This window comes from Salvelinus fontinalis, chromosome 23 (assembly GCF_029448725.1).
Source record: "Salvelinus fontinalis isolate EN_2023a chromosome 23, ASM2944872v1, whole genome shotgun sequence".
Classification (NCBI taxonomy): Eukaryota; Metazoa; Chordata; class Actinopteri; order Salmoniformes; family Salmonidae; genus Salvelinus; species Salvelinus fontinalis.
The window spans coordinates 4147649-4174434 of NC_074687.1; the positions used below are offsets into that span (position 1 = coordinate 4147649).

A 26786-nucleotide genomic window follows, 5' to 3' on the forward strand; every position below is an offset into this window, starting at 1 on the left:
GAGAGAGAGAGAGAGAGAGAGAGAGAGAGAGAGAGAGAGAGAGAGAGAGAGAGAGAGAGAGAGAGAGAGAGAGAGAGAGAGAGAGAGAGAGAGAGAGAGAGAGAGAGAGAGAGACAGAGAGAGAGAGAGACAGAGAGAGAGAGAGACAGAGAGAGAGAGAGATGAGAGAGAGAGAGAGAGAGAGAGAGAGATGAGAGAGAGAGAGAGAGAGAGAGAGAGAGAGAGAGAGAGAGAGACGAGAGAGAGACACAGGAGTGAAGACACACACACATTGCCACGCTATACATATCCGGTATAACATGACAGGGAAAGGTTACAGACATATTCACACGGGACAAAAACACACACTGGAGTGTGAATACATACGTTGCTGAGTTGTGTGCTGCTTTGCTTCCTAAAGAGAGCGAGAGAGAGAGAGAAATTAAAGACACACACACACACACAGACACAGACAGACACACAGACACAGACAGCCCTACCTTAGGGTTATAGGGGAAGCGCTGGACCTGACTCCCTCCTGAGGGTTGCTGGGACGGCCAGGAATGGGTCATGTCCTGGGGGGAGAAAGTTTAGAGGTCAGAGGTCACAGAGATGGATAGACTTTACCACGCTTATAGAGAAGCATCTGCACACACACACTCTGCAGTATTAGAATGAGAGTCTTCTGGGGGTTGACTCATGGTACAGGCTGCAGTGCCCTATGAGGATATCTTGACCAATAGAAGGTATCTGCCACTAGAGGGAGTGTTGTGGTATTTCTCATGACTCATTCTAAAACATGCCACTAGAGGGAGTGTTGTGGTATTTATTATGACTCATTCAAATCCAATCAAATTGTATTGGTCACATACACATGTTTAGCAGATGTTATTGCGGGTGTAGCGAAATGCTTGATTACTCAGGTTACAGATTACTCTCCACTTCCCTGCTTAATGCCTGGACCACATCACTATGGGCTTTAGCCATTGAACTTAACCTAGCTTTAGACAAACATGTGATTGGTTATGTCCTAACTCTAACCCTTGACCTGAAAGACATGAGGGTGTGAGAGGGCTGAGGGCTGATGAGAGGGCTGAGGGCTTATGAGAGGGCTGATGAGAGGGCTGATGAGAGGGCTGAGGGGTGATGAGAGGGTTGAGGGCTGATGAGAGGGCTGGTGAGAGGGCTGATGAGAGGGCTGAGGGGTGATGAGAGGGCTGAGGGGTGATGAGAGGGATGATGAGAGGGCTGAGGGGTGATGAGAGGGCTGAGGGGTGATGAGAGGGATGATGAGAGGGCTGAGGGGTGATGAGAGGGCTGAGGGGTGATGAGAGGGATGATGAGAGGGCTGAGGGGTGATGAGAGGGCGGAGGGGTGATGAGAGGGCTGAGGGGTGATGAGAGGGCTGAGGGGTGATGAGAGGGCTGAGGGGTGATGAGAGGGCTGAGGGGTGATGAGAGGGCTGAGGGGTGATGAGAGGGCTGAGGGGTGATGAGAGGGCTGAGGGGTGATGAGAGGGCTAAGGGATGATAAGAGGGCTAAGGGATGATGAGAGGGCTGAGGGATGATGAGAGGGCTGAGGGATGATGAGAGGGCTGAGGGGTGATGAGAGGGCTGAGGGGTGATGAGAGGGCTGAGGGGTGATGAGAGGGCTAAGGGGTGATGAGAGGGCTGAGGGGTGATGAGAGGGCTGAGGGGTGATGAGAGGGCTGAGGGTTGAGGGGTGGTGAGAGGGCTTGTAGGGTGTCTGAAAAATATGTAGATTGTGATAAACCCACACAGACACATGCACGCACACAAACATAGACACACAAACATAGACGCAGGCCGACAGACAGACAGACACACAAACATAGACGCAGGCAGACACAGACAGACAGACAGACAGACAGACACACAAACATAGACGCAGGCAGAGACAGACAGACAGACAGACAGACAGACAGACAGACAGACAGACAGACAGACAGACACACATAGACACAGGCAGACAGAGACAGAGACAGAGACAGAGACAGAGACAGACAGACACACAAACATAGACGCAGGCAGAGACAGACAGACAGGACACACAAACAGAGACAGAGAGACAGAGAGACAGAGAGACAGAGATACAGAGATACAGAGATACAGACAGACAGACAGACAGACAGACAGACAGACAGACAGACAGACAGACAGACAGACAGACAGACAGTGTGTGTGTGAATTCAGAGGTGTAATGATACAGCCTATACACAGTGTGAAACAGGTTCTTAGTCTATTGTGGTTGTGATGTGTTTTGAGAGACAACCCGTCTGTTCCTGACACTTTGTGTGTATTGTACACCCACTTCTGTGTGTTTTGTGCATATTTGTGTGTGTGTGTGTGAGCATGTGTATGCCTGTGCATGTGCGTATGTGCGCGTGCGTGCGTGTGTTTGCGACAATGTCCCTGAAGCATTGATCTGCCAGAGGAAGGAAAGGGTTTGTGATGATCGGGGTGATAATCGTCGGGGTGATAATCATCAGGGTGATTATAAGACAGGATAGTACACTGAACACTGTCTGTTCTATCTGCAGACAGGAGCCCAGTGCTGAAGAGGAAGCCAGCCGGCCAGCTACAGAGAGAGAGATCTGCCACTACACTGTCTTTGTTCCAGTCCTCATCACATACAACTGATTAGATTGACTGACAAAAACAAAGCAGCCATGTTAGGAGAAGTTATTTAGTAGGAATCAATAATTCATGGCAGAAAGAAGTTTGTTTGTCTGTGTGCCAAGTCCATGCTGTCTTTTGCGTCACCATTGAACAGGAAACAGGCTCTGGAAAAGGTCAGGCCTTATCTGTTCTGATTTGGTGTGTATGTGTGCGTGTTTCAGTTGTCGTGGGCAGCCTAGCTGTTTGGAGAAGGAGGAGGTACTTTCTGTACATTTGAGTGTCCATGCAAACAGGGATGAGTGTGAGAACAGCAGAGAGATGAACATGTAGATAGAGATGTGAGAGAACAGCAGAGAGATGAACATGTAGATAGAGATGTGAGAACAGCAGAGAGATGGACATGTAGATAGAGATGTGAGAACAGCAGAGAGATGAACATGTAGATAGAGATGTGAGAGAACAGCAGAGAGATGAACATGTAGATAGAGACTTGTGAGAACAGCAGAGAGATGAACATGTAGATAGAGATGTGTGAGAATAGCAGAGAGATGAACATGTAGATAGAGATGTGAGAACAGCAGAGAGATTAACATGTAGATAGAGATGTGAGAACAGCAGAGAGATGAACATGTAGATAGAGATGTGAGAACAGCAGAGAGATGAACATGTAGATAGAGATGTGAGAACAGCAGAGAGATGAACATGTAGATAGAGACGTGTGAGAACAGCAGAGAGATGAACATGTAGATAGAGATGTGAGAGAACAGCAGAGAGATGAACATGTAGATAGAGATGTGTGAGAACAGCAGAGAGATGAACATGTAGATAGAGATGTGTGAGAACAGCAGAGAGATGAACATGTAGATAGAGATGTGAGAACAGCAGAGAGATGAACATGTAGATAGAGATGAGAGAACAGCAGAGAGATGAACATGTAGATAGAGATGTGAGAGAACAGCAGAGAGATGAACATGTAGATAGAGATGTGAGAGAACAGCAGAGAGATGAACATGTAGATAGAGATGAGAGAACAGCAGAGAGATGAACATGTAGATAGAGATGTGTGAGAACAGCAGTGAGATGAACATGTACATAGAGATGAGAGAACAGCAGAGAGATGAACACGTAGATAGAGATGTGAGAACAGCAGAGAGATGAACATGTAGATAGAGATGTGAGAACAGCAGAGAGATGAACATGTAGATAGAGATGTGAGAACAGCAGAGAGATGAACATGTAGATAGAGATGTGAGAACAGCAGAGAGATGAACATGTAGATAGAGACGTGTGAGAACAGCAGAGAGATGAACATGTAGATAGAGATGTGAGAGAACAGCAGAGAGATGAACATGTAGATAGAGATGTGTGAGAACAGCAGAGAGATGAACATGTAGATAGAGATGTGTGAGAACAGCAGAGAGATGAACATGTAGATAGAGATGTGAGAACAGCAGAGAGATGAACATGTAGATAGAGACGTGTGAGAACAGCAGAGAGATGAACATGTAGATAGAGACGTGTGAGAACAGCAGAGAGATGAACATGTAGATAGAGATGTGAGAGAACAGCAGAGAGATGAACATGTAGATAGAGATGTGTGAGAACAGCAGAGAGATGGACATGTAGATAGAGATGTGAGAACAGCAGAGAGATGAACATGTAGATAGAGATGTGAGAACAGCAGAGATGAACATGTAGATAGAGATGTGAGAGAACAGCAGAGAGATGAACATGTAGATAGAGACGTGTGAGAACAGCAGAGAGATGAACATGTAGATAGAGATGTGAGAGAACAGCAGAGAGATGAACATGTAGATAGAGATGAGAGAACAGCATAGAGATGAACATGTAGATAGAGATGAGAGAACAGCAGAGAGATGGACATGTAGATAGAGATGAGAGAACAGCAGAGAGATGAACATGTAGATAGAGATGAGAGAACAGCAGAGAGATGGACATGTAGATAGAGATGAGAGAACAGCAGAGAGATGAACATGTAGATAGAGATGTGAGAACAGCAGAGAGATGTGAGAACAGCAGAGAGATGAACATGTAGATAGAGATGTGAGAACAGCAGAGAGATGGACATGTAGATAGAGATGTGTGAGAACAGCAGAGAGATGAACATGTAGATAGAGATGTGAGAACAGCAGAGAGATGAACATGTAGATAGAGATGTGAGAGAACAGCAGAGAGATGGACATGTAGATAGAGATGTGAGAACAGCAGAGAGATGAACATGTAGATAGAGATGTGTGAGAACAGCAGAGAGATGGACATGTAGATAGAGATGTGTGAGAACAGCAGAGAGATGGACATGTAGATAGAGATGTGTGAGAACAGCAGAGAGATGAACATGAAGATAGAGACGTGTGAGAACAGCAGAGAGATGGACATGTAGATGGAGACGTGTGAGAACAGCAGAGAGATGGACATGTAGATAGAGATGTGAGAACAGCAGAGAGATGAACATGTAGATAGAGATGTGAGAACAGCAGAGAGATGAACATGTAGATAGAGATGTGAGAACAGCAGAGAGATGGACATGTAGATAGAGATGTGAGAACAGCAGAGAGATGAACATGTAGATAGAGACGTGTGAGAACAGCAGAGAGATGAACATGTAGATAGAGATGTGAGAGAACAGCAGAGAGATGAACATGTAGATAGAGATGTGTGAGAACAGCAGAGAGATGGACATGTAGATAGAGATGTGAGAACAGCAGAGAGATGAACATGTAGATAGAGATGTGAGAACAGCAGAGATGAACATGTAGATAGAGATGTGAGAGAACAGCAGAGAGATGAACATGTAGATAGAGATGTGAAAACAGCAGAGAGATGGACATGTAGATAGAGATGTGAGAGAACAGCAGAGAGATGGACATGTAGATAGAGATGTGAGAACAGCAGAGAGATGAACATGTAGATAGAGATGTGAGAACAGCAGAGATGAACATGTAGATAGAGATGTGAGAGAACAGCAGAGAGATGAACATGTAGATAGAGACGTGTGAGAACAGCAGAGAGATGAACATGTAGATAGAGATGTGAGAACAGCAGAGAGATGAACATGTAGATAGAGATGAGAGAACAGCATAGAGATGAACATGTAGATAGAGATGAGAACAGCAGAGAGATGAACATGTAGATAGAGATGAGAGAACAGCAGAGAGATGGACATGTAGATAGAGATGTGTGAGAACAGCAGAGAGATGAACATGTAGATAGAGATGTGAGAACAGCAGAGAGATGTGAGAACAGCAGAGAGATGAACATGTAGATAGAGATGTGAGAACAGCAGAGAGATGGACATGTAGATAGAGATGTGAGAACAGCAGAGAGATGAACATGTAGATAGAGATGTGAGAACAGCAGAGAGATGAACATGTAGATAGAGATGAGAGAACAGCAGAGAGATGAACATGTAGATAGAGATGAGAGAACAGCAGAGAGATGGACATGTAGATAGAGATGAGAGAACAGCAGAGAGATTAACATGTAGATAGAGATGTGAGAACAGCAGAGAGATGTGAGAACAGCAGAGAGATGAACATGTAGATAGAGATGTGAGAACAGCAGAGAGATGGACATGTAGATAGAGATGTGTGAGAACAGCAGAGAGATGAACATGTAGATAAAGATGTGAGAACAGCAGAGAGATGAACATGTAGATAGAGATGTGAGAGAACAGCAGAGAGATGGACATGTAGATAGAGATGTGAGAACAGCAGAGAGATGAACATGTAGATAGAGATGTGTGAGAACAGCAGAGAGATGGACATGTAGATAGAGATGTGTGAGAACAGCAGAGAGATGGACATGTAGATAGAGATGTGTGAGAACAGCAGAGAGATGAACATGTAGATAGAGATGTGTGAGAACAGCAGAGAGATGAACATGTAGATAGAGATGTGAGAACAGCAGAGAGATGAACATGTAGATAGAGATGTGAGAACAGCAGAGAGATGAACATGTAGATAGAGACGTGTGAGAACAGCAGAGAGATGAACATGTAGATAGAGATGTGAGAGAACAGCAGAGAGATGAACATGTAGATAGAGATGAGAGAACAGCATAGAGATGAACATGTAGATAGAGATGAGAGAACAGCAGAGAGATGGACATGTAGATAGAGATGAGAGAACAGCAGAAAGATGAACATGTAGATAGAGATGAGAGAACAGCAGAGAGATGGACATGTAGATAGAGATGAGAGAACAGCAGAGAGATGAACATGTAGATAGAGATGTGAGAACAGCAGAGAGATGTGAGAACAGCAGAGAGATGAACATGTAGATAGAGATGTGAGAACAGCAGAGAGATGGACATGTAGATAGAGATGTGTGAGAACAGCAGAGAGATGAACATGTAGATAGAGATGTGAGAACAGCAGAGAGATGGACATGTAGATAGAGATGTGAGAACAGCAGAGAGATGAACATGTAGATAGAGATGTGAGAGAACAGCAGAGAGATGAACATGTAGATAGAGATGAGAGAACAGCATAGAGATGAACATGTAGATAGAGATGAGAGAACAGCAGAGAGATGGACATGTAGATAGACATGAGAGAACAGCAGAGAGATGAACATGTAGATAGAGATGAGAGAACAGCAGAGAGATGGACATGTAGATAGAGATGAGAGAACAGCAGAGAGATGAACATGTAGATAGAGATGTGAGAACAGCAGAGAGATGTGAGAACAGCAGAGAGATGAACATGTAGATAGAGATGTGAGAACAGCAGAGAGATGGACATGTAGATAGAGATGTGTGAGAACAGCAGAGAGATGAACATGTAGATAGAGATGTGAGAACAGCAGAGAGATGAACATGTAGATAGAGATGTGAGAGAACAGCAGAGAGATGGACATGTAGATAGAGATGTGAGAACAGCAGAGAGATGAACATGTAGATAGAGATGTGTGAGAACAGCAGAGAGATGGACATGTAGATAGAGATGTGTGAGAACAGCAGAGAGATGGACATGTAGATAGAGATGTGTGAGAACAGCAGAGAGATGAACATGAAGATAGAGACGTGTGAGAACAGCAGAGAGATGGACATGTAGATGGAGACGTGTGAGAACAGCAGAGAGATGGACATGTAGATAGAGATGTGAGAACAGCAGAGAGATGAACATGTAGATAGAGATGTGAGAACAGCAGAGAGATGAACATGTAGATAGAGATGTGAGAACAGCAGAGAGATGGACATGTAGATAGAGATGTGAGAACAGCAGAGAGATGAACATGTAGATAGAGACGTGTGAGAACAGCAGAGAGATGAACATGTAGATAGAGACGTGTGAGAACAGCAGAGAGATGAACATGTAGATAGAGACGTGTGAGAACAGCAGAGAGATGAACATGTAGATAGAGATGTGAGAGAACAGCAGAGAGATGAACATGTAGATAGAGATGTGTGAGAACAGCAGAGAGATGGACATGTAGATAGAGATGTGAGAACAGCAGAGAGATGAACATGTAGATAGAGATGTGAGAACAGCAGAGATGAACATGTAGATAGAGATGTGAGAGAACAGCAGAGAGATGAACATGTAGATAGAGATGTGAAAACAGCAGAGAGATGGACATGTAGATAGAGATGTGAGAGAACAGCAGAGAGATGGACATGTAGATAGAGATGTGAGAACAGCAGAGAGATGAACATGTAGATAGAGATGTGAGAACAGCAGAGATGAACATGTAGATAGAGATGTGAGAGAACAGCAGAGAGATAAACATGTAGATAAAGACGTGTGAGAACAGCAGAGAGATGAACATGTAGATAGAGATGTGAGAACAGCAGAGAGATGAACATGTAGATAGAGATGAGAGAACAGCATAGAGATGAACATGTAGATAGAGATGAGAACAGCAGAGAGATGAACATGTAGATAGAGATGAGAGAACAGCAGAGAGATGGACATGTAGATAGAGATGTGTGAGAACAGCAGAGAGATGAACATGTAGATAGAGATGTGAGAACAGCAGAGAGATGTGAGAACAGCAGAGAGATGAACATGTAGATAGAGATGTGAGAACAGCAGAGAGATGGACATGTAGATAGAGATGTGAGAACAGCAGAGAGATGAACATGTAGATAGAGATGTGAGAACAGCAGAGAGATGAACATGTAGATAGAGATGAGAGAACAGCAGAGAGATGAACATGTAGATAGAGATGAGAGAACAGCAGAGAGATGGACATGTAGATAGAGATGAGAGAACAGCAGAGAGATTAACATGTAGATAGAGATGTGAGAACAGCAGAGAGATGTGAGAACAGCAGAGAGATGAACATGTAGATAGAGATGTGAGAACAGCAGAGAGATGGACATGTAGATAGAGATGTGTGAGAACAGCAGAGAGATGAACATGTAGATAAAGATGTGAGAACAGCAGAGAGATGAACATGTAGATAGAGATGTGAGAGAACAGCAGAGAGATGGACATGTAGATAGAGATGTGAGAACAGCAGAGAGATGAACATGTAGATAGAGATGTGTGAGAACAGCAGAGAGATGGACATGTAGATAGAGATGTGTGAGAACAGCAGAGAGATGGACATGTAGATAGAGATGTGTGAGAACAGCAGAGAGATGAACATGTAGATAGAGATGTGTGAGAACAGCAGAGAGATGAACATGTAGATAGAGATGTGAGAACAGCAGAGAGATGAACATGTATATAGAGATGTGAGAACAGCAGAGAGATGAACATGTAGATAGAGACGTGTGAGAACAGCAGAGAGATGAACATGTAGATAGAGATGTGAGAGAACAGCAGAGAGATGAACATGTAGATAGAGATGAGAGAACAGCATAGAGATGAACATGTAGATAGAGATGAGAGAACAGCAGAGAGATGGACATGTAGATAGAGATGAGAGAACAGCAGAGAGATGAACATGTAGATAGAGATGAGAGAACAGCAGAGAGATGGACATGTAGATAGAGATGAGAGAACAGCAGAGAGATGAACATGTAGATAGAGATGTGAGAACAGCAGAGAGATGTGAGAACAGCAGAGAGATGAACATGTAGATAGAGATGTGAGAACAGCAGAGAGATGGACATGTAGATAGAGATGTGTGAGAACAGCAGAGAGATGAACATGTAGATAGAGATGTGAGAACAGCAGAGAGATGGACATGTAGATAGAGATGTGAGAACAGCAGAGAGATGAACATGTAGATAGAGATGTGTGAGAACAGCAGAGAGATGGACATGTAGATAGAGATGTGTGAGAACAGCAGAGAGATGGACATGTAGATAGAGATGTGTGAGAACAGCAGAGAGATGGACATGTAGATAGAGATGTGAGAACAGCAGAGAGATGAACATGTAGATAGAGATGTGAGAACAGCAGAGAGATGAACATGTAGATAGAGATGTGAGAACAGCAGAGAGATGGACATGTAGATAGAGATGTGAGAACAGCAGAGAGATGAACATGTAGATAGAGACGTGTGAGAACAGCAGAGAGATGAACATGTAGATAGAGATGTGAGAGAACAGCAGAGAGATGAACATGTAGATAGAGATGTGTGAGAACAGCAGAGAGATGGACATGTAGATAGAGATGTGAGAACAGCAGAGAGATGAACATGTAGATAGAGATGTGAGAACAGCAGAGATGAACATGTAGATAGAGATGTGAGAGAACAGCAGAGAGATGAACATGTAGATAGAGATGTGAAAACAGCAGAGAGATGGACATGTAGATAGAGATGTGAGAGAACAGCAGAGAGATGGACATGTAGATAGAGACGTGTGAGAACAGCAGAGAGATGAACATGTAGATAGAGATGTGAGAGAACAGCAGAGAGATGAACATGTAGATAGAGATGAGAGAACAGCATAGAGATGAACATGTAGATAGAGATGAGAACAGCAGAGAGATGAACATGTAGATAGAGATGAGAGAACAGCAGAGAGATGGACATGTAGATAGAGATGAGAGAACAGCAGAGAGATGAACATGTAGATAGAGATGAGAGAACAGCAGAGAGATGGGCATGTAGATAGAGATGAGAGAACAGCAGAGAGATGAACATGTAGATAGAGATGTGAGAACAGCAGAGATGAACATGTAGATAGAGATGTGAGAGAACAGCAGAGAGATAAACATGTAGATAAAGACGTGTGAGAACAGCAGAGAGATGAACATGTAGATAGAGATGTGAGAACAGCAGAGAGATGAACATGTAGATAGAGATGAGAGAACAGCATAGAGATGAACATGTAGATAGAGATGAGAACAGCAGAGAGATGAACATGTAGATAGAGATGAGAGAACAGCAGAGAGATGGACATGTAGATAGAGATGTGTGAGAACAGCAGAGAGATGAACATGTAGATAGAGATGTGAGAACAGCAGAGAGATGTGAGAACAGCAGAGAGATGAACATGTAGATAGAGATGTGAGAACAGCAGAGAGATGGACATGTAGATAGAGATGTGAGAACAGCAGAGAGATGAACATGTAGATAGAGATGTGAGAACAGCAGAGAGATGAACATGTAGATAGAGATGAGAGAACAGCAGAGAGATGAACATGTAGATAGAGATGAGAGAACAGCAGAGAGATGGACATGTAGATAGAGATGAGAGAACAGCAGAGAGATTAACATGTAGATAGAGATGTGAGAACAGCAGAGAGATGTGAGAACAGCAGAGAGATGAACATGTAGATAGAGATGTGAGAACAGCAGAGAGATGGACATGTAGATAGAGATGTGTGAGAACAGCAGAGAGATGAACATGTAGATAAAGATGTGAGAACAGCAGAGAGATGAACATGTAGATAGAGATGTGAGAGAACAGCAGAGAGATGGACATGTAGATAGAGATGTGAGAACAGCAGAGAGATGAACATGTAGATAGAGATGTGTGAGAACAGCAGAGAGATGGACATGTAGATAGAGATGTGTGAGAACAGCAGAGAGATGGACATGTAGATAGAGATGTGTGAGAACAGCAGAGAGATGAACATGTAGATAGAGATGTGTGAGAACAGCAGAGAGATGAACATGTAGATAGAGATGTGAGAACAGCAGAGAGATGAACATGTATATAGAGATGTGAGAACAGCAGAGAGATGAACATGTAGATAGAGACGTGTGAGAACAGCAGAGAGATGAACATGTAGATAGAGATGTGAGAGAACAGCAGAGAGATGAACATGTAGATAGAGATGAGAGAACAGCATAGAGATGAACATGTAGATAGAGATGAGAGAACAGCAGAGAGATGGACATGTAGATAGAGATGAGAGAACAGCAGAGAGATGAACATGTAGATAGAGATGAGAGAACAGCAGAGAGATGGACATGTAGATAGAGATGAGAGAACAGCAGAGAGATGAACATGTAGATAGAGATGTGAGAACAGCAGAGAGATGTGAGAACAGCAGAGAGATGAACATGTAGATAGAGATGTGAGAACAGCAGAGAGATGGACATGTAGATAGAGATGTGTGAGAACAGCAGAGAGATGAACATGTAGATAGAGATGTGAGAACAGCAGAGAGATGGACATGTAGATAGAGATGTGAGAACAGCAGAGAGATGAACATGTAGATAGAGATGTGTGAGAACAGCAGAGAGATGGACATGTAGATAGAGATGTGTGAGAACAGCAGAGAGATGGACATGTAGATAGAGATGTGTGAGAACAGCAGAGAGATGGACATGTAGATAGAGATGTGAGAACAGCAGAGAGATGAACATGTAGATAGAGATGTGAGAACAGCAGAGAGATGAACATGTAGATAGAGATGTGAGAACAGCAGAGAGATGAACATGTAGATAGAGACGTGTGAGAACAGCAGAGAGATGAACATGTAGATAGAGACGTGTGAGAACAGCAGAGAGATGAACATGTAGATAGAGATGTGAGAGAACAGCAGAGAGATGAACATGTAGATAGAGATGTGTGAGAACAGCAGAGAGATGGACATGTAGATAGAGATGTGAGAACAGCAGAGAGATGAACATGTAGATAGAGATGTGAGAACAGCAGAGATGAACATGTAGATAGAGATGTGAGAGAACAGCAGAGAGATGAACATGTAGATAGAGATGTGAAAACAGCAGAGAGATGGACATGTAGATAGAGATGTGAGAGAACAGCAGAGAGATGGACATGTAGATAGAGACGTGTGAGAACAGCAGAGAGATGAACATGTAGATAGAGATGTGAGAGAACAGCAGAGAGATGAACATGTAGATAGAGATGAGAGAACAGCATAGAGATGAACATGTAGATAGAGATGAGAACAGCAGAGAGATGAACATGTAGATAGAGATGAGAGAACAGCAGAGAGATGGACATGTAGATAGAGATGAGAGAACAGCAGAGAGATGAACATGTAGATAGAGATGAGAGAACAGCAGAGAGATGGGCATGTAGATAGAGATGAGAGAACAGCAGAGAGATGGACATGTAGATAGAGATGTGTGAGAACAGCAGAGAGATGAACATGTAGATAGAGATGTGAGAACAGCAGAGAGATGTGAGAACAGCAGAGAGATGAACATGTAGATAGAGATGTGAGAGAACAGCAGAGAGATGAACATGTAGATAGATACGTGTGAGAACAGCAGAGAGATGAACATGTAGATAGAGATGTGAGAGAACAGCAGAGAGATGAACATGTAGATAGAGATGAGAGAACAGCAGAGAGATGAACATGTAGATAGAGATGAGAGAACAGCAGAGAGATGGACATGTAGATAGAGATGAGAGAACAGCAGAGAGATGGACATGTAGATAGAGATGAGAGAACAGCAGAGAGATGAACATGTAGATAGAGATGAGAGAACAGCAGAGAGATGGACATGTACATAGAGATGAGAGAACAGCAGAGAGATGGACATGTAGATAGAGATGTGTGAGAACAGCAGAGAGATGAACATGTAGATAGAGATGTGAGAACAGCAGAGAGATGTGAGAACAGCAGAGAGATGAACATGTAGATAGAGATGTGAGAACAGCAGAGAGATGGACATGTAGATAGAGATGTGAGAACAGCAGAGAGATGAACATGTAGATAGAGATGTGAGAACAGCAGAGAGATGAACATGCAGATAGAGATGTGAGAGAACAGCAGAGAGATGGACATGTAGATAGAGATGTGAGAACAGCAGAGAGATGAACATGTAGATAGAGATGTGTCAGAACAGCAGAGAGATGGACATGTAGATAGATATGTGAGAGAACAGCAGAGATGAACATGAAGATAGAGACGTGTGAGAACAGCAGAGAGATGGACATGTAGATGGAGACGTGTGAGAACAGCAGAGAGATGGACATGTAGATAGAGATGTGAGAACAGCAGAGAAATGAACATGTAGATAGAGATGTGTGAGAACAGCAGAGAGATGGACATGTAGATAGAGATGTGAGAACAGCAGAGAGATGGACATGTAGATAGAGATGTGAGAACAGCAGAGAAATGAACATGTAGATAGAGATGTGTGAGAACAGCAGAGAGATGGACATGTAGATAGAGATGTGAGAACAGCAGAGAGATGAACATGTAGATAGAGATGAGAGAACAGCATAGAGATGAACATGTAGATAGAGATGAGAGAACAGCAGAGAGATGGACATGTAGATAGAGATGAGAGAACAGCAGAGAGATGAACATGTAGATAGAGATGAGAGAACAGCAGAGAGATGGACATGTAGATAGAGATGAGAGAACAGCAGAGAGATGTGAGAACAGCAGAGAGATGAACATGTAGATAGAGATGTGAGAACAGCAGAGAGATGGACATGTAGATAGAGATGTGTGAGAACAGCAGAGAGATGAACATGTAGATAGAGATGTGAGAACAGCAGAGAGATGAACATGTAGATAGAGATGTGAGAACAGCAGAGAGATGAACATGTAGATAGAGATGTGAGAGAACAGCAGAGAGATGGACATGTAGATAGAGATGTGAGAACAGCAGAGAGATGAACATGTAGATAGAGATGTGTGAGAACAGCAGAGAGATGGACATGTAGATAGAGATGTGTGAGAACAGCAGAGAGATGGACATGTAGATAGAGATGTGTGAGAACAGCAGAGAGATGAACATGTAGATAGAGATGTGTGAGAACAGCAGAGAGATGGACATGTAGATAGAGATGTGTGAGAACAGCAGAGAGATGGACATGTAGATAGAGATGTGTGAGAACAGCAGAGAGATGAACATGAAGATAGAGACGTGTGAGAACAGCAGAGAGATGGACATGTAGATGGAGACGTGTGAGAACAGCAGAGAGATGGACATGTAGATAGAGATGTGAGAACAGCAGAGAGATGAACATGTAGATAGAGATGTGAGAACAGCAGAGAGATGGACATGTAGATAGAGATGTGAGAACAGCAGAGAGATGAACATGTAGATAGAGACGTGTGAGAACAGCAGAGAGATGAACATGTAGATAGAGATGTGAGAGAACAGCAGAGAGATGAACATGTAGATAGAGATGTGAGAGAACAGCAGAGAGATGAACATGTAGATAGAGATGTGTGAGAACAGCAGAGAGATGGACATGTAGATAGAGATGTGAGAACAGCAGAGAGATGAACATGTAGATAGAGATGTGAGAACAGCAGAGATGAACATGTAGATAGAGATGTGAGAGAACAGCAGAGAGATGAACATGTAGATAGAGATGTGAAAACAGCAGAGAGATGGACATGTAGATAGACATGTGAGAACAGCAGAGAGATGAACATGTAGATAGAGATGTGAGAACAGCAGAGAGATGAACATGTAGATAGAGATGTGAGAACAGCAGAGAGATGAACATGTAGATAGAGACGTGTGAGAACAGCAGAGAGATGAACATGTAGATAGAGATGTGAGAGAACAGCAGAGAGATGAACATGTAGATAGAGATGAGAGAACAGCATAGAGATGAACATGTAGATAGAGATGAGAACAGCAGAGAGATGAACATGTAGATAGAGATGAGAGAACAGCAGAGAGATGGACATGTAGATAGAGATGAGAGAACAGCAGAGAGATGAACATGTAGATAGAGATGAGAGAACAGCAGAGAGATGGACATGTACATAGAGATGAGAGAACAGCAGAGAGATGGACATGTAGATAGAGATGTGTGAGAACAGCAGAGAGATGAACATGTAGATAGAGATGTGAGAACAGCAGAGAGATGTGAGAACAGCAGAGAGATGAACATGTAGATAGAGATGTGAGAACAGCAGAGAGATGGACATGTAGATAGAGATGTGAGAACAGCAGAGAGATGAACATGTAGATAGAGATGTGAGAACAGCAGAGAGATGAACATGTAGATAGAGATGTGAGAGAACAGCAGAGAGATGGACATGTAGATAGAGATGTGAGAACAGCAGAGAGATGAACATGTAGATAGAGATGTGTCAGAACAGCAGAGAGATGGACATGTAGATAGAGATGTGAGAGAACAGCATAGAGAGGAACATGAAGATAGAGACGTGTGAGAACAGCAGAGAGATGGACATGTAGATGGAGACGTGTGAGAACAGCAGAGAGATGGACATGTAGATAGAGATGTGAGAACAGCAGAGAAATGAACATGTAGATAGAGATGTGTGAGAACAGCAGAGAGATGGACATGTAGATAGAGATGTGTGAGAACAGCAGAGAGATGGACATGTAGATAGAGATGTGAGAACAGCAGAGAGATGGACATGCAGATAGAGATGTGTGAGAACAGCAGAGAGATGGACATGTAGACAGAGATGTGAGAAAAGCAGAGAGATGAACATGTAGATAGAGACGTGTGAGAACAGCAGAGAGATGGACATGTAGATAGAGACGTGTGAGAACAGCAGAGAGATGAACATGTAGATAGAGACGTGTGAGAACAGCAGAGAGATGAACATGTAGATAGAGATGTGAGAACAGCAGAGAGATGTGAGAACAGCAGAGAGATGAACATGTAGATAGAGACGTGTGAGAACAGCAGAGAGATGAACATGTAGATAGAGACGTGTGAGAACAGCAGAGAGATGAACATGTAGATAGAGATGTGAGAACAGCAGAGAGATGAACATGTAGATAGAGATGTGAGAGAACAGCAGAGATGAACATGTAGATAGAGATGTGAGAGAACAGCAGAGATATGAACATGTAGATAGAGACGTGTGAGAACAGCAGAGAGATGAACATGTAGATAGAGATGTGAGAGAACAGCAGAGAGATGAACATGTTGATAGAGATGAGAGAACAGCATAGAGATGAACATGTAGATAGAGATGAGAGAACAGCAGAGAGGTGAACATGTAGAGATGAGAGAACAGCAGAGAGATGGACATGTAGATAGAGACGTGTGAGAACAGCAGAGAGATGAACATGTAGATAGAGATGTGAGAACAGCAGAGAGATGGACATGTAGATAGAGACGTGTGAGAACAGCAGAGAGATGAACATGTAGATAAAGATGTGAGAACAGCAGAGAGATGGACATGTAGATAGAGATGGGAGAGAACAGCAGAGAGATGGACATGTAGATAGAGATGTGAGAGAACAGCAGAAAGATGAACATGTAGATAGAGATGTGAGAACAGCAGAGAGATGAACATGTAGATAGAGATGTGAGAACAGCAGAGAGATGGACATGTAGATAGAGATGTGAGAGAACAGCAGAGAGATGGACATGTAGATAGAGATGTGAGAACAGCAGAGAGACAGACATGTAGATAGAGACGTGTGAGAACAGCAGAGAGATGAACATGTAGATAGAGATGTGAGAACAGCAGAGAAATGGACATGTAGATAGAGATGTGAGAACAGCAGAGAGATGGACATGTAGATAGAGATGGGAGAGAACAGCAGAGAGATGGACATGTAGATAGAGATGGGAGAGAACAGCAGAGAGATGGACATGTAGATAGAGATGTGAGAGAACAGCAGAGAGATGAACATGTAGATAGAGATGTGAGAACAGCAGAGAGATGGACATGTAGATAGAGATGTGAGAACAGCAGAAAGATGAACATGTAGATAGAGATGTGAGAACATCAGAGAGATGGACATGTAGATAGAGAATTGAGAGAACAGCAGAGAGATGGACATGTAGATAGAGACGTGTGAGAACAGCAGAGAGATGTGAGAACAGCAGAGAGATGTACATGTAGATAGAGACGTGTGAGAACAGCAGAGAGATGAACATGTAGATAGAGATGTGAGAACAGCAGAGAGATGGACATGTAGATAGAGACGTGTGAGAACAGCAGAGAGACAGACATGTAGATAAAGATGTGAGAACAGCAGAGAGACAGACATGTAGATAGAGACGTGTGAGAACAGCAGAGAGATGAACATGTAGATAGAGATGTGAGAACAGCAGAGATGGACATGTAGATAGAGATGTGAGAACAGCAGAGAGATGGACATGTAGATAGAGATGGGAGAGAACAGCAGAGAGATGGACATGTAGATAGAGATGTGAGAACAGCAGAGAGATGGACATGTAGATAGAGATGTGAGAACAGTAGAGAGATGGACATGTAGATAGAGATGTGAGAACAGCAGAGAGATGGACATGTAGATAGAGATGTGAGAACAGCAGAAAGATGAACATGTAGATAGAGATGTGAAAACAGCAGAGAGATGGACTTGTAGATAGAGATGTGAGAGAACAGCAGAGAGATGGACATGTAGATAGAGACGTGTGAGAACAGCAGAGAGATGGACATGTAGATAGAGATGTGAGAGAACAGCAGAGAGATGAACATGTAGATAGAGATGTGTGAGAACAGCAGAGAGATGAACATGTAGATAGAGATGAGAGAACAGCAGAGAGATGGATATGTAGATAGAGATGAGAGAACAGCATAGAGATGAACATGTAGATAGAGATGAGAGAACAGCAGAGAGATGAACATGTAGATAGAGATGAGAGAACAGCAGAGAGATGGACATGTAGATAGAGATGTGAGAACATCAGACAGATGGACATGTAGATAGAGATGTGAGAACAGCAGAGAGATGGACATGTAGATAGAGATGTGAGAACAGCAGAGAGATGGACATGTAGATAGAGATGTGAGAACAGCAGAGAGATGAACATGTAGATAGAGATGTGAGAACAGCAGAGAGATGGACATGTAGATAGAGATGTGAGAACAGCAGAGAGATGGACATGTAGATAGAGATGAGAGAACAGCAGAGAGATGAACATGTAGATAGAGATGTGAGAACAGCAGAGAGATGGACATGTAGATAGAGACGTGAGAAAATCAGAGAGATGGACATGTAGATAGAGATGAGAGAACAGCATAGAGATGAACATGTAGATAGAGATGTGAGAACAGCAGAGAGATGAACATGTAGATAGAGATGTGAGAACAGCAGAGAGATGGACATGTAGATAGAGACGTGTGAGAACAGCAGAGAGATGAACATGTAGATAGAGATGTGAGAACAGCAGAGAGATGGACATGTAGATAGAGATGTGAGAACAGCAGAGAGATGAACATGTAGATAGAGACGTGAGAACAGCAGAGAGATGGACATGTAGATAGAGATGTGAGAACAGCAGAGAGATGGACATGTAGATAGAGATGTGAGAACAGCAGAGAGATGGACATGTAGATAGAGACGTGTGAGAACAGCAGAGAGATGTGAGAACAGCAGAGAGATGTGAGAACAGCAGAGAGATGTGAGAACAGCAGAGAGATGTGAGAACAGCAGAGAGATGGAGCTTCATTCTGCTCCAAGAAGCATGGCCCCTTTCATTCATTCAGTCTAACACACATACACACACACTATGGTAAAGCTAAACTAAATAAAAGTAAAGCACTTCATTCCCCTCTTCTTCATAAACACTTTCCCCACAACCCCGGAGGGCAAGCGTTCCTTCTCTCTACTCCTCCTGTCACTTCATTATCTCGCCTCTCCTCCCTCTCAGTCACCAAGGACACCGATTCATCCCTCGTTCCTCATCCCTCCTCTCAAAACAACAAGCCTTCCCAGGAGAGGGAGCAGATAGATAACAACACAGTGACTAGGGTCTGGTTTCAATGATGAACTATTTTCGCATAGAGGAACTATGTCACTGCCTACGTCCGGGGACTCTCCCAACAAATCATGGGGCAGACATGCTAGAACGTGGCAATTCAAAACCTTTGTAGTGATTTTAGTTAAGGTAGTTGATGCAAACCAGCCACGTACGAAATGCAGTCGTCAAAAATAACCTTTGTGCTCTCCATCCTGCTAGCTACTATGTAGTATTTTATTCAAGCTGATAAAGTAGTGACGTAGGCAGTGACATAGTTCCTCTATGACAGCAGAGTTTATCATTAAAACCAGACCCTAGTCACTGTGTTGCTATCTCTCCCCTCTCTCCCCCTCTGTCTGCTCCTCCTTCGCTCTTCCTATTTCTCTCTCCCTGATCTCCTACCCCCCTATTTCTCTCTCCTCTCTCCCTGATCTCCTACCCCCCTATTTCTCTCTCCTCTCTCTCTGATCTCCTACCCCCCTATTTCTCTCTCCTATCTCCCTGATCTCCTACCCCCCTATTTCTCTCTCCTCTCTCCCTGATCTCCTACCCCTCTATTTCTCTCTCCTTCCTCTCTGATCTCATACCCCCCTATGTCTCTCTCTTTCCTCTCTGATCTCCTACCCCCCTATTTCTCTCTCTCCCTTCATCTCTCTTTCCTGTGTTTGTCTTCTGGCTAGGAACAGGTAGAATGGGAACCGCACATTGAGACTTACTTTCAGAAGGCAGGCTACAGTCAGACAGGCTACATTCAGACATTGCTCTGTTACAGTCAGACAGGCTACATGCAGACATTGCTCTGTTACAGTCAGACAGGCTACATTCAGACATTGCTCTGTTACAGTCAGACAGGCTACAGTCAGACATTGCTCTGTTACAGTCAGACATTGCTCTGTTACAGTCAGACAGGCTACAGTCAGACATTGCTCTGTTACAGTCAGACAGGTTACAGTCGGACATTATTCTGTTACAGTCAGACAGGCTACAGTCAGACATTGCTCTGTTACAGTCAGACAGGCTACAGTCAGACAGGCTACGGTCAGACATCGCTCTGATATAGTCAGATATTGCTCTGTTACAGTCAGACAGGTTACAGTCGGACATTATTCTGTTATAGTCAGACAGGCTACAGTCAGACATTGCTCTGATATAGTCAGATATTGCTCTGTTACAGTCAGACAGGTTACAGTCAGACATTGCTCTGTTACTGTCAGACAGGCTACAGTCAGACATTGCTCTGTTACAGTCAGACAGGCTACAGTCAGACATTGCTCTGTTACAGTCAGATATTGCTCTGTTACAGTCAGACAGGCTACAGTCAGACAGGCTACAGTCAGACATTGCTCGGTTACAGTCAGATATTGCTCGGTTACAGTCAGATATTGCCCTGTTTCTGTCAGACAGGCTACAGTCGGACATTGCTCTGTTACAGTCAGACAGGCTACAGCCAGACAGGCTACAGTTAGACAGGCTACAGTCAGACATGTTCAGTTTAGCAAACAAAAACAACATAGATTCCCCCAAAGGCCTGTTACTAAAAGCCTCAGGGCAACCACCAATAAGAGGACAGGAGAGAGTGTAACGTATATTACCACACACATTTGGTCCAGCCCAGCACTAACCCATCTGATTCAACTAGTGCAGAGCGGCGTAGATCAGTGCAGTAGTTATGGTGGTACTGTAGGGTGAGAGTATAAAGTAAACCATCTCTTACCCCTAGAATATCTTTGGAACAGCCGTTACGCTCACTTCCTGTGACCTGTGTGAGGACAGAGAAATGTTTTGAGAAAAGTCCTATAGATATAGAAGCATCCACTAAGTAAGGTACAGTATAACATCTACAGGACTAAAAATATGAAGTTGTTATGGAGGTCTATACCAATAATTAATATATACACTAGATGACTGATAGGGGGTGCTGTGTTGAAGCCTCCATATTGGCTCTCCCAAACCATCGTAAAAAGATTCTGGAAGCTATAGAAATGCATGTACTAATGTCTACATTTGTTTTTTGTCACAAATATTCTCCACTGCGTCCATTCAGCCACAAGAGCGTTAGTGAGATCGGGCACTGATGTTCTCCGATTAGGCCTGGCTCGCAGTCGGTGTTCCAATTCATCCCAAAGGTGTTCGATGGGGTTGAGGTCAGGGCTCAGGCCAGTCAAGTTCTTCCACACCGATCTCAAAAAAACATTTCTGTATGGACCTCGCTTTGTACACGGGGGCATTGTCATGCTGAAACAGGAAAGGGCCTTCCCCAAACTGTTGCCACATTGTTGGAAGCACAGAATCATCTAGAATGTAATTGTATGCTGTAGCATTAATATTTCCCTTCACTGGAACTAAGGGGCCTAGACTGAACCATGAAAAACAGTCCCAGACCATTATTCCTCCTCCACCAAACTTTACAGTTGGCAGTAAGCATAAGGGCAGGTAGCGTTCTCCTGACATCCGCCAAACTCTGATTCGTCCGTTGGACTGCCAGATGGTGAAGCGTGATTCTTTACTCAAGAGAACGCGTTTCCACTGCTCCAGATTCCAATGGCGGTGAGCTTTACACCACTCCAGCTGACACTTGGCATTGCGCATGCTGATTTTAGGCTTGTGTGCAGCTGCTCGGCCTTGGAAACCCATTTCATGAAGCTCCAGATGAACAATTCTTGTGCTGACGTTGCTTCCAGAGGCAGTTTGGAACTCGGTAGTGAGTGTTGCAACAGAGGACAGCCCTATGCGCTTCAGCGGTCCCGTTCTGTGTGGTCTACCACTTCGCGGCTGAGCCATTGTTGCTTTACTTCACAATAACATCACTTACAGTTGACCGGGGCAGCTCTAGCAGGGCATATGTTTGGAGAGAGAGAGAGAGAGAGAGACACTCAGTGAGCATAGCCTTGCTATTGAGAAAGGCCGCCGCAGTCAGACCTGGCTCTCAAGAGAAGACAGGCTATGTGCTAACTCTCTAGTCCTTTTTACTGCCTCTCATATTCTGTGGGCACTGTGTTCTATGTACTCATTATCTATCTTCCAGATAATTAGGGCACAAATTGTATTAACTGACTAGTTGGAAAGGTGGCATCCTATGATGGTGCCACTTTGCAGATCACTGAGCTCTTCAGTAAGGCCATTCTACTGCCAGTGTTTGTCTATGGAGAGTGCATGGCTGTGTGCTCGGTTTTATACACCTGTGTGGCTAAAATAGCCGAATCCACTAATTTGAAGGGGTGTCCATATACTTGTGTATATATAGTGTATTACAGACACCTAATGCATACTTTTAAGTTATATTATGTGAGCTAAACATAAAAATACAAATATTGATTTTTGTAAGTTCTAATGTTAAGTTAATTTTGTCCTTGAAACATTGAATTGACAAACTGAACTAGAATTCCATTCATTCCTATGGACGACTGCTCCTTCTAGGGAATGCCAATATGGCACCGGTGGCTTCAGAGCCTCTCACTGGTGGCCAATACACAGCAATAGCAATCTAGGGTTTATATACATCATTGGTCTATACAGTGGTGGTCTTTCAGTAACCAATGAGAATGCCTTGACAAATATAGATTGCAAAACCAAACCAGAGCATGTGACCCTACATCAAAATGACTCTTGCTCATCTGTTTGGCCCAGGTAAAGCTAATCTGCACGCACACACACACACACACACACACACACACACACACACACACACACACACACACACACACACACACACACACACACACACACACACACACACACACACACACACACACATCTGCCACCACCATTTCCTGTTCCAGATGCTGCATATAGAGACAGAGAGAAAAAGAAAGAATGAGAGAAGAGAGAGAGACTCAGTGAGCATAGTCTTGCTATTGAGAAAGGCCGCCATAGGCAAACCTGGCTCTCTCAAGAGACACATATATTTCCCACAGATTACACAGATCCACAAAGAATTCAAAAACAAGCCCAATTTTGATAAACTCCCATATCTACTGGGTGAAATACCACAATGTGCCATCACAGCAGCAAGATTTGTGACTTGTTGCCACAAGAAAAGGGCAGGAACAAACACCATTGTAAATTCAACCCATATTTATTGTTAATGTATTTTCCATTTTGTACAGCGCTACAACACCGTATATAGACATAATATGACATTTCAAATGTCTTTATTCTTTTTGAACTTTTGTGAGTGTAATGTTTACTGTTCATTTTTATTATTTATTTAACTTTGTCTATTATCTACTTCACTTGTTTTGGCAATGTAAACATATGTTTCCCATGCCAATAAAGCCCTTAAATTCAATTGAGAGAGAGAGAAAGAAATAGAGAAGAAAGAAAAATAAAGAGAGAGAGACAGACATTTGGTAGATCGCCCCCTTTACTGCCTCCCTCTGTCCTTCTCTCTAACCCCCTTTACTGCCTCCCTCTGTCCTTCTCTCTAACCCCCTATACTGCCTCCCTCTGTCCTTCTCTCTAACCCCCTTTAATGCCTCCCTCTGTCCTTCTCTCTAACCCCCTTTAATGCCTCCCTCTGTCCTTCTCTCTAACCCCCTTTACTGCCTCCCTCTGTCCTTCTCTCTAACCCCCTTTACCGCCTCCCTCTGTCCTTCTCTCTAACCCCCTATACTGCCTCCCTCTGTCCTTCTCTCTAACCCCCTTTACTGCCTCCCTCTGTCCTTCTCTCTAACCCCCTTTACTGCCTCCCTCTGTCCTTCTCTCTAACCCCCTTTACTGCCTCCCTCTGTCCTTCTCTCTAACCCCCTTTACTGCCTCCCTCTGTCCTTCTCTCTAACCCCCTTTACTGCCTCCCTCTGTCCTTCTCTCTAACCCCCTTTACTGCCTCCCTCTGTCTTTCTCTCTAACCCCTTTTACAGCCTCTCATATTCTGTGGGCACTGTGTTCTATGTACTCTCTCTCTCTCTCTCTATGAGTGACTCCACTGTCTGACTGCGTAATCAGGGCAGCACTGGCATGAAGGTGTGATGTGTGTGTACGTGCAGGCCTGTCATCGAACACAATGCTGAAAGTGTAGCCATAGAAGACTATAAGTGTCATTTTGCATAATGCATTTCTCACATCTATTAACAGTAGTATCAGCAGCCTACGGTAATGGCGGTGCAACTCTCCAGACACACACCGTGGTCTCCAGTGCCCAAACCAACCACAACCCATCACAACACCTGCAAACAAACAGCATGCAAGCCAACTATTCTCCCACCACCTGTGACCTACAGCGCCAATAGGCCGAGGTGACAGATTCACCAGGATCAACTTGCAGTGCAGCTTGATTTGAAAGTCTTTATAATTCTCTAACGTTTCTTTCTATATTTAGAACAGAGCATGCTTGAATCTAAACCGAAAACATAAGGTAGCGCTTGGCCTGTCAACGACGGAAATGGGTTTAACCGTCACTAACCGCAAGAGTCCTAAACTGATTTTACATCTTATCGTGACAATGCAGTCTACTGTATAAATCAATATAACATTTCAACCCATTTTAATTGTTGCTTTGTATTTGCAATACCTCCTACACTAGCTATGTTGCATTAAGCATATTTTATCGTTAATTGTGTTTTCAAATTAAAGGTTGCCTAGTTAAATAAAGGTTAAATACATGTTTTTTTAAATAATAATTTGCAAATGAGAAATGAAATGCAATAGCCGTCCAAACATTTTTATAAAAGTTCCAACAAATTATATTAGACTACAAAATAGTAAGTTACGCTTCAAGTTAAACAAAGAAACGCAAAACAACGTAATGTATCTCTTCTCACCTGAGATGCGCAACGAATCAGTGAACAGACGATGGAAAGTTTTCCCGTGCTGCGGAGGACTGTAGGCATGTTTGGTCACTGGTCCTCTCCATCCGTCCATCTCACAGAAGACGCACCGTACAAGCACAAATCGGTACAAATGCCAAACATCCCCGTTCTACCGCCAGAGAGCGAACAGCGTCACCAGCTCAACTGGAGAGAGTCACGGATTTGGTGTCGTCTTGGGAGTGAACGAGCGTGCGTGCGCTGTGCGTGGGCGTACCAGGGGATTCGCATGACAGAGCTCCGCGCTAAAAAACATGGCATGACACATCGGTAATGTGTCCAGCCACGAAGTTCAAACATAGGCGAGGAGCGCTGCTATATCAGACACTGACTAGCCTGCTGACCAGGCTGCCCCTACACACCCACACCAATGACCCACACGCACAAATGGAAACAATGTCGCGCACACTCCTCCTTATGCGTTTTTGAATGGTAGCACAGCGTAGTGCACAATTTCACCATGCACTCAATGTACAATCTCTATTGAAGTGGAAGGTTTGACTTTCTGTTCAATTGTTGTTTTGCGCTCTTCGCATCCTGCCAGTAAATGCATGTGTAATCATTAGCGCTAATGCACTCTGCTGGAGTCGGTGTCTGCAACACTGAGAGGCGGCACGGCGGGTCTGTGTTGTGTGGACTTTGTGTTGTTCTAGTGAAATATGACTCATGTTCGTGCCCCAGATCCCGCTGGCAGAGAAAGAGAGAGAGAGGGATGGGTGGAGAGAGAGGGATGGGTGGAGAGAGAGGGAGAGGTGGACAGAGGTGAAAGGAGGATCGGGTTTAAGTGGAGATTAACAACAGCGGAGACCAAATAGATTTAAAGCAACCCTGAACAAGAAAGGTGACGCAAATCCCCAGGACCGCCCTATTGCTCCTCTGAGACAGAGAGAAACATGGGAAATGTGGCCGTTTTTCATAAGTTTTATCTGCAAGGAGAAGTGGAGGGAATACACAAATAATAGGGGAGCCATAATAAGGATGCGTGCATTTATTTAAGTGGTAATCACGTGAATAAAGTTGACTCGGAACTGACAGGCAAAAAAAACGTCACAAAAGGAGATGCGAATCGTTCATTACGTCAACATTATTTTGGCCTTATATTTGTCTCTGCAGCCTAAACTAGTCAGTATGCGGCTATCCGGGAGATAAAGCGCTTGACTAACTCAGCAGCTTTATTAAAAGGTGAAATAATATCAATTTTCTCAATTGTGTCCAAATGTATTTATTGTATGAATGAAAAACACACGAATCTGTCCTAAATGCGTGGTGTGTGTTTGGGGAAAGCTACCGACCTGTGTTGAGTGTAAAGTCTTTAAATATAAGGTCAGGTATTGTTTACCGTAACAC

The 26786-nt window shown here is 43.6% G+C and overlaps 1 protein-coding gene across 1 annotated transcript in view; it reads right to left on the minus strand.

The window, feature by feature from the left end:
* The window catches only part of LOC129820739 (AF4/FMR2 family member 3-like), a 45674-nt gene extending 20038 nt beyond the window's left edge, over positions 1-25636 (minus strand). Inside the window, exons 1-4 of the mRNA XM_055877653.1 lie at positions 25395-25636; positions 21350-21394; positions 480-554; positions 367-394 (exon numbers count right to left, since the gene is read on the minus strand). Coding sequence (XP_055733628.1) covers positions 367-394; positions 480-554; positions 21350-21394; positions 25395-25463 — 217 coding nt within the window. The 5' untranslated portion in view covers positions 25464-25636. The remainder of the gene's footprint in view (positions 1-366; positions 395-479; positions 555-21349; positions 21395-25394) is intronic.
* Positions 25637-26786: the final 1150 nt, after the last annotated feature.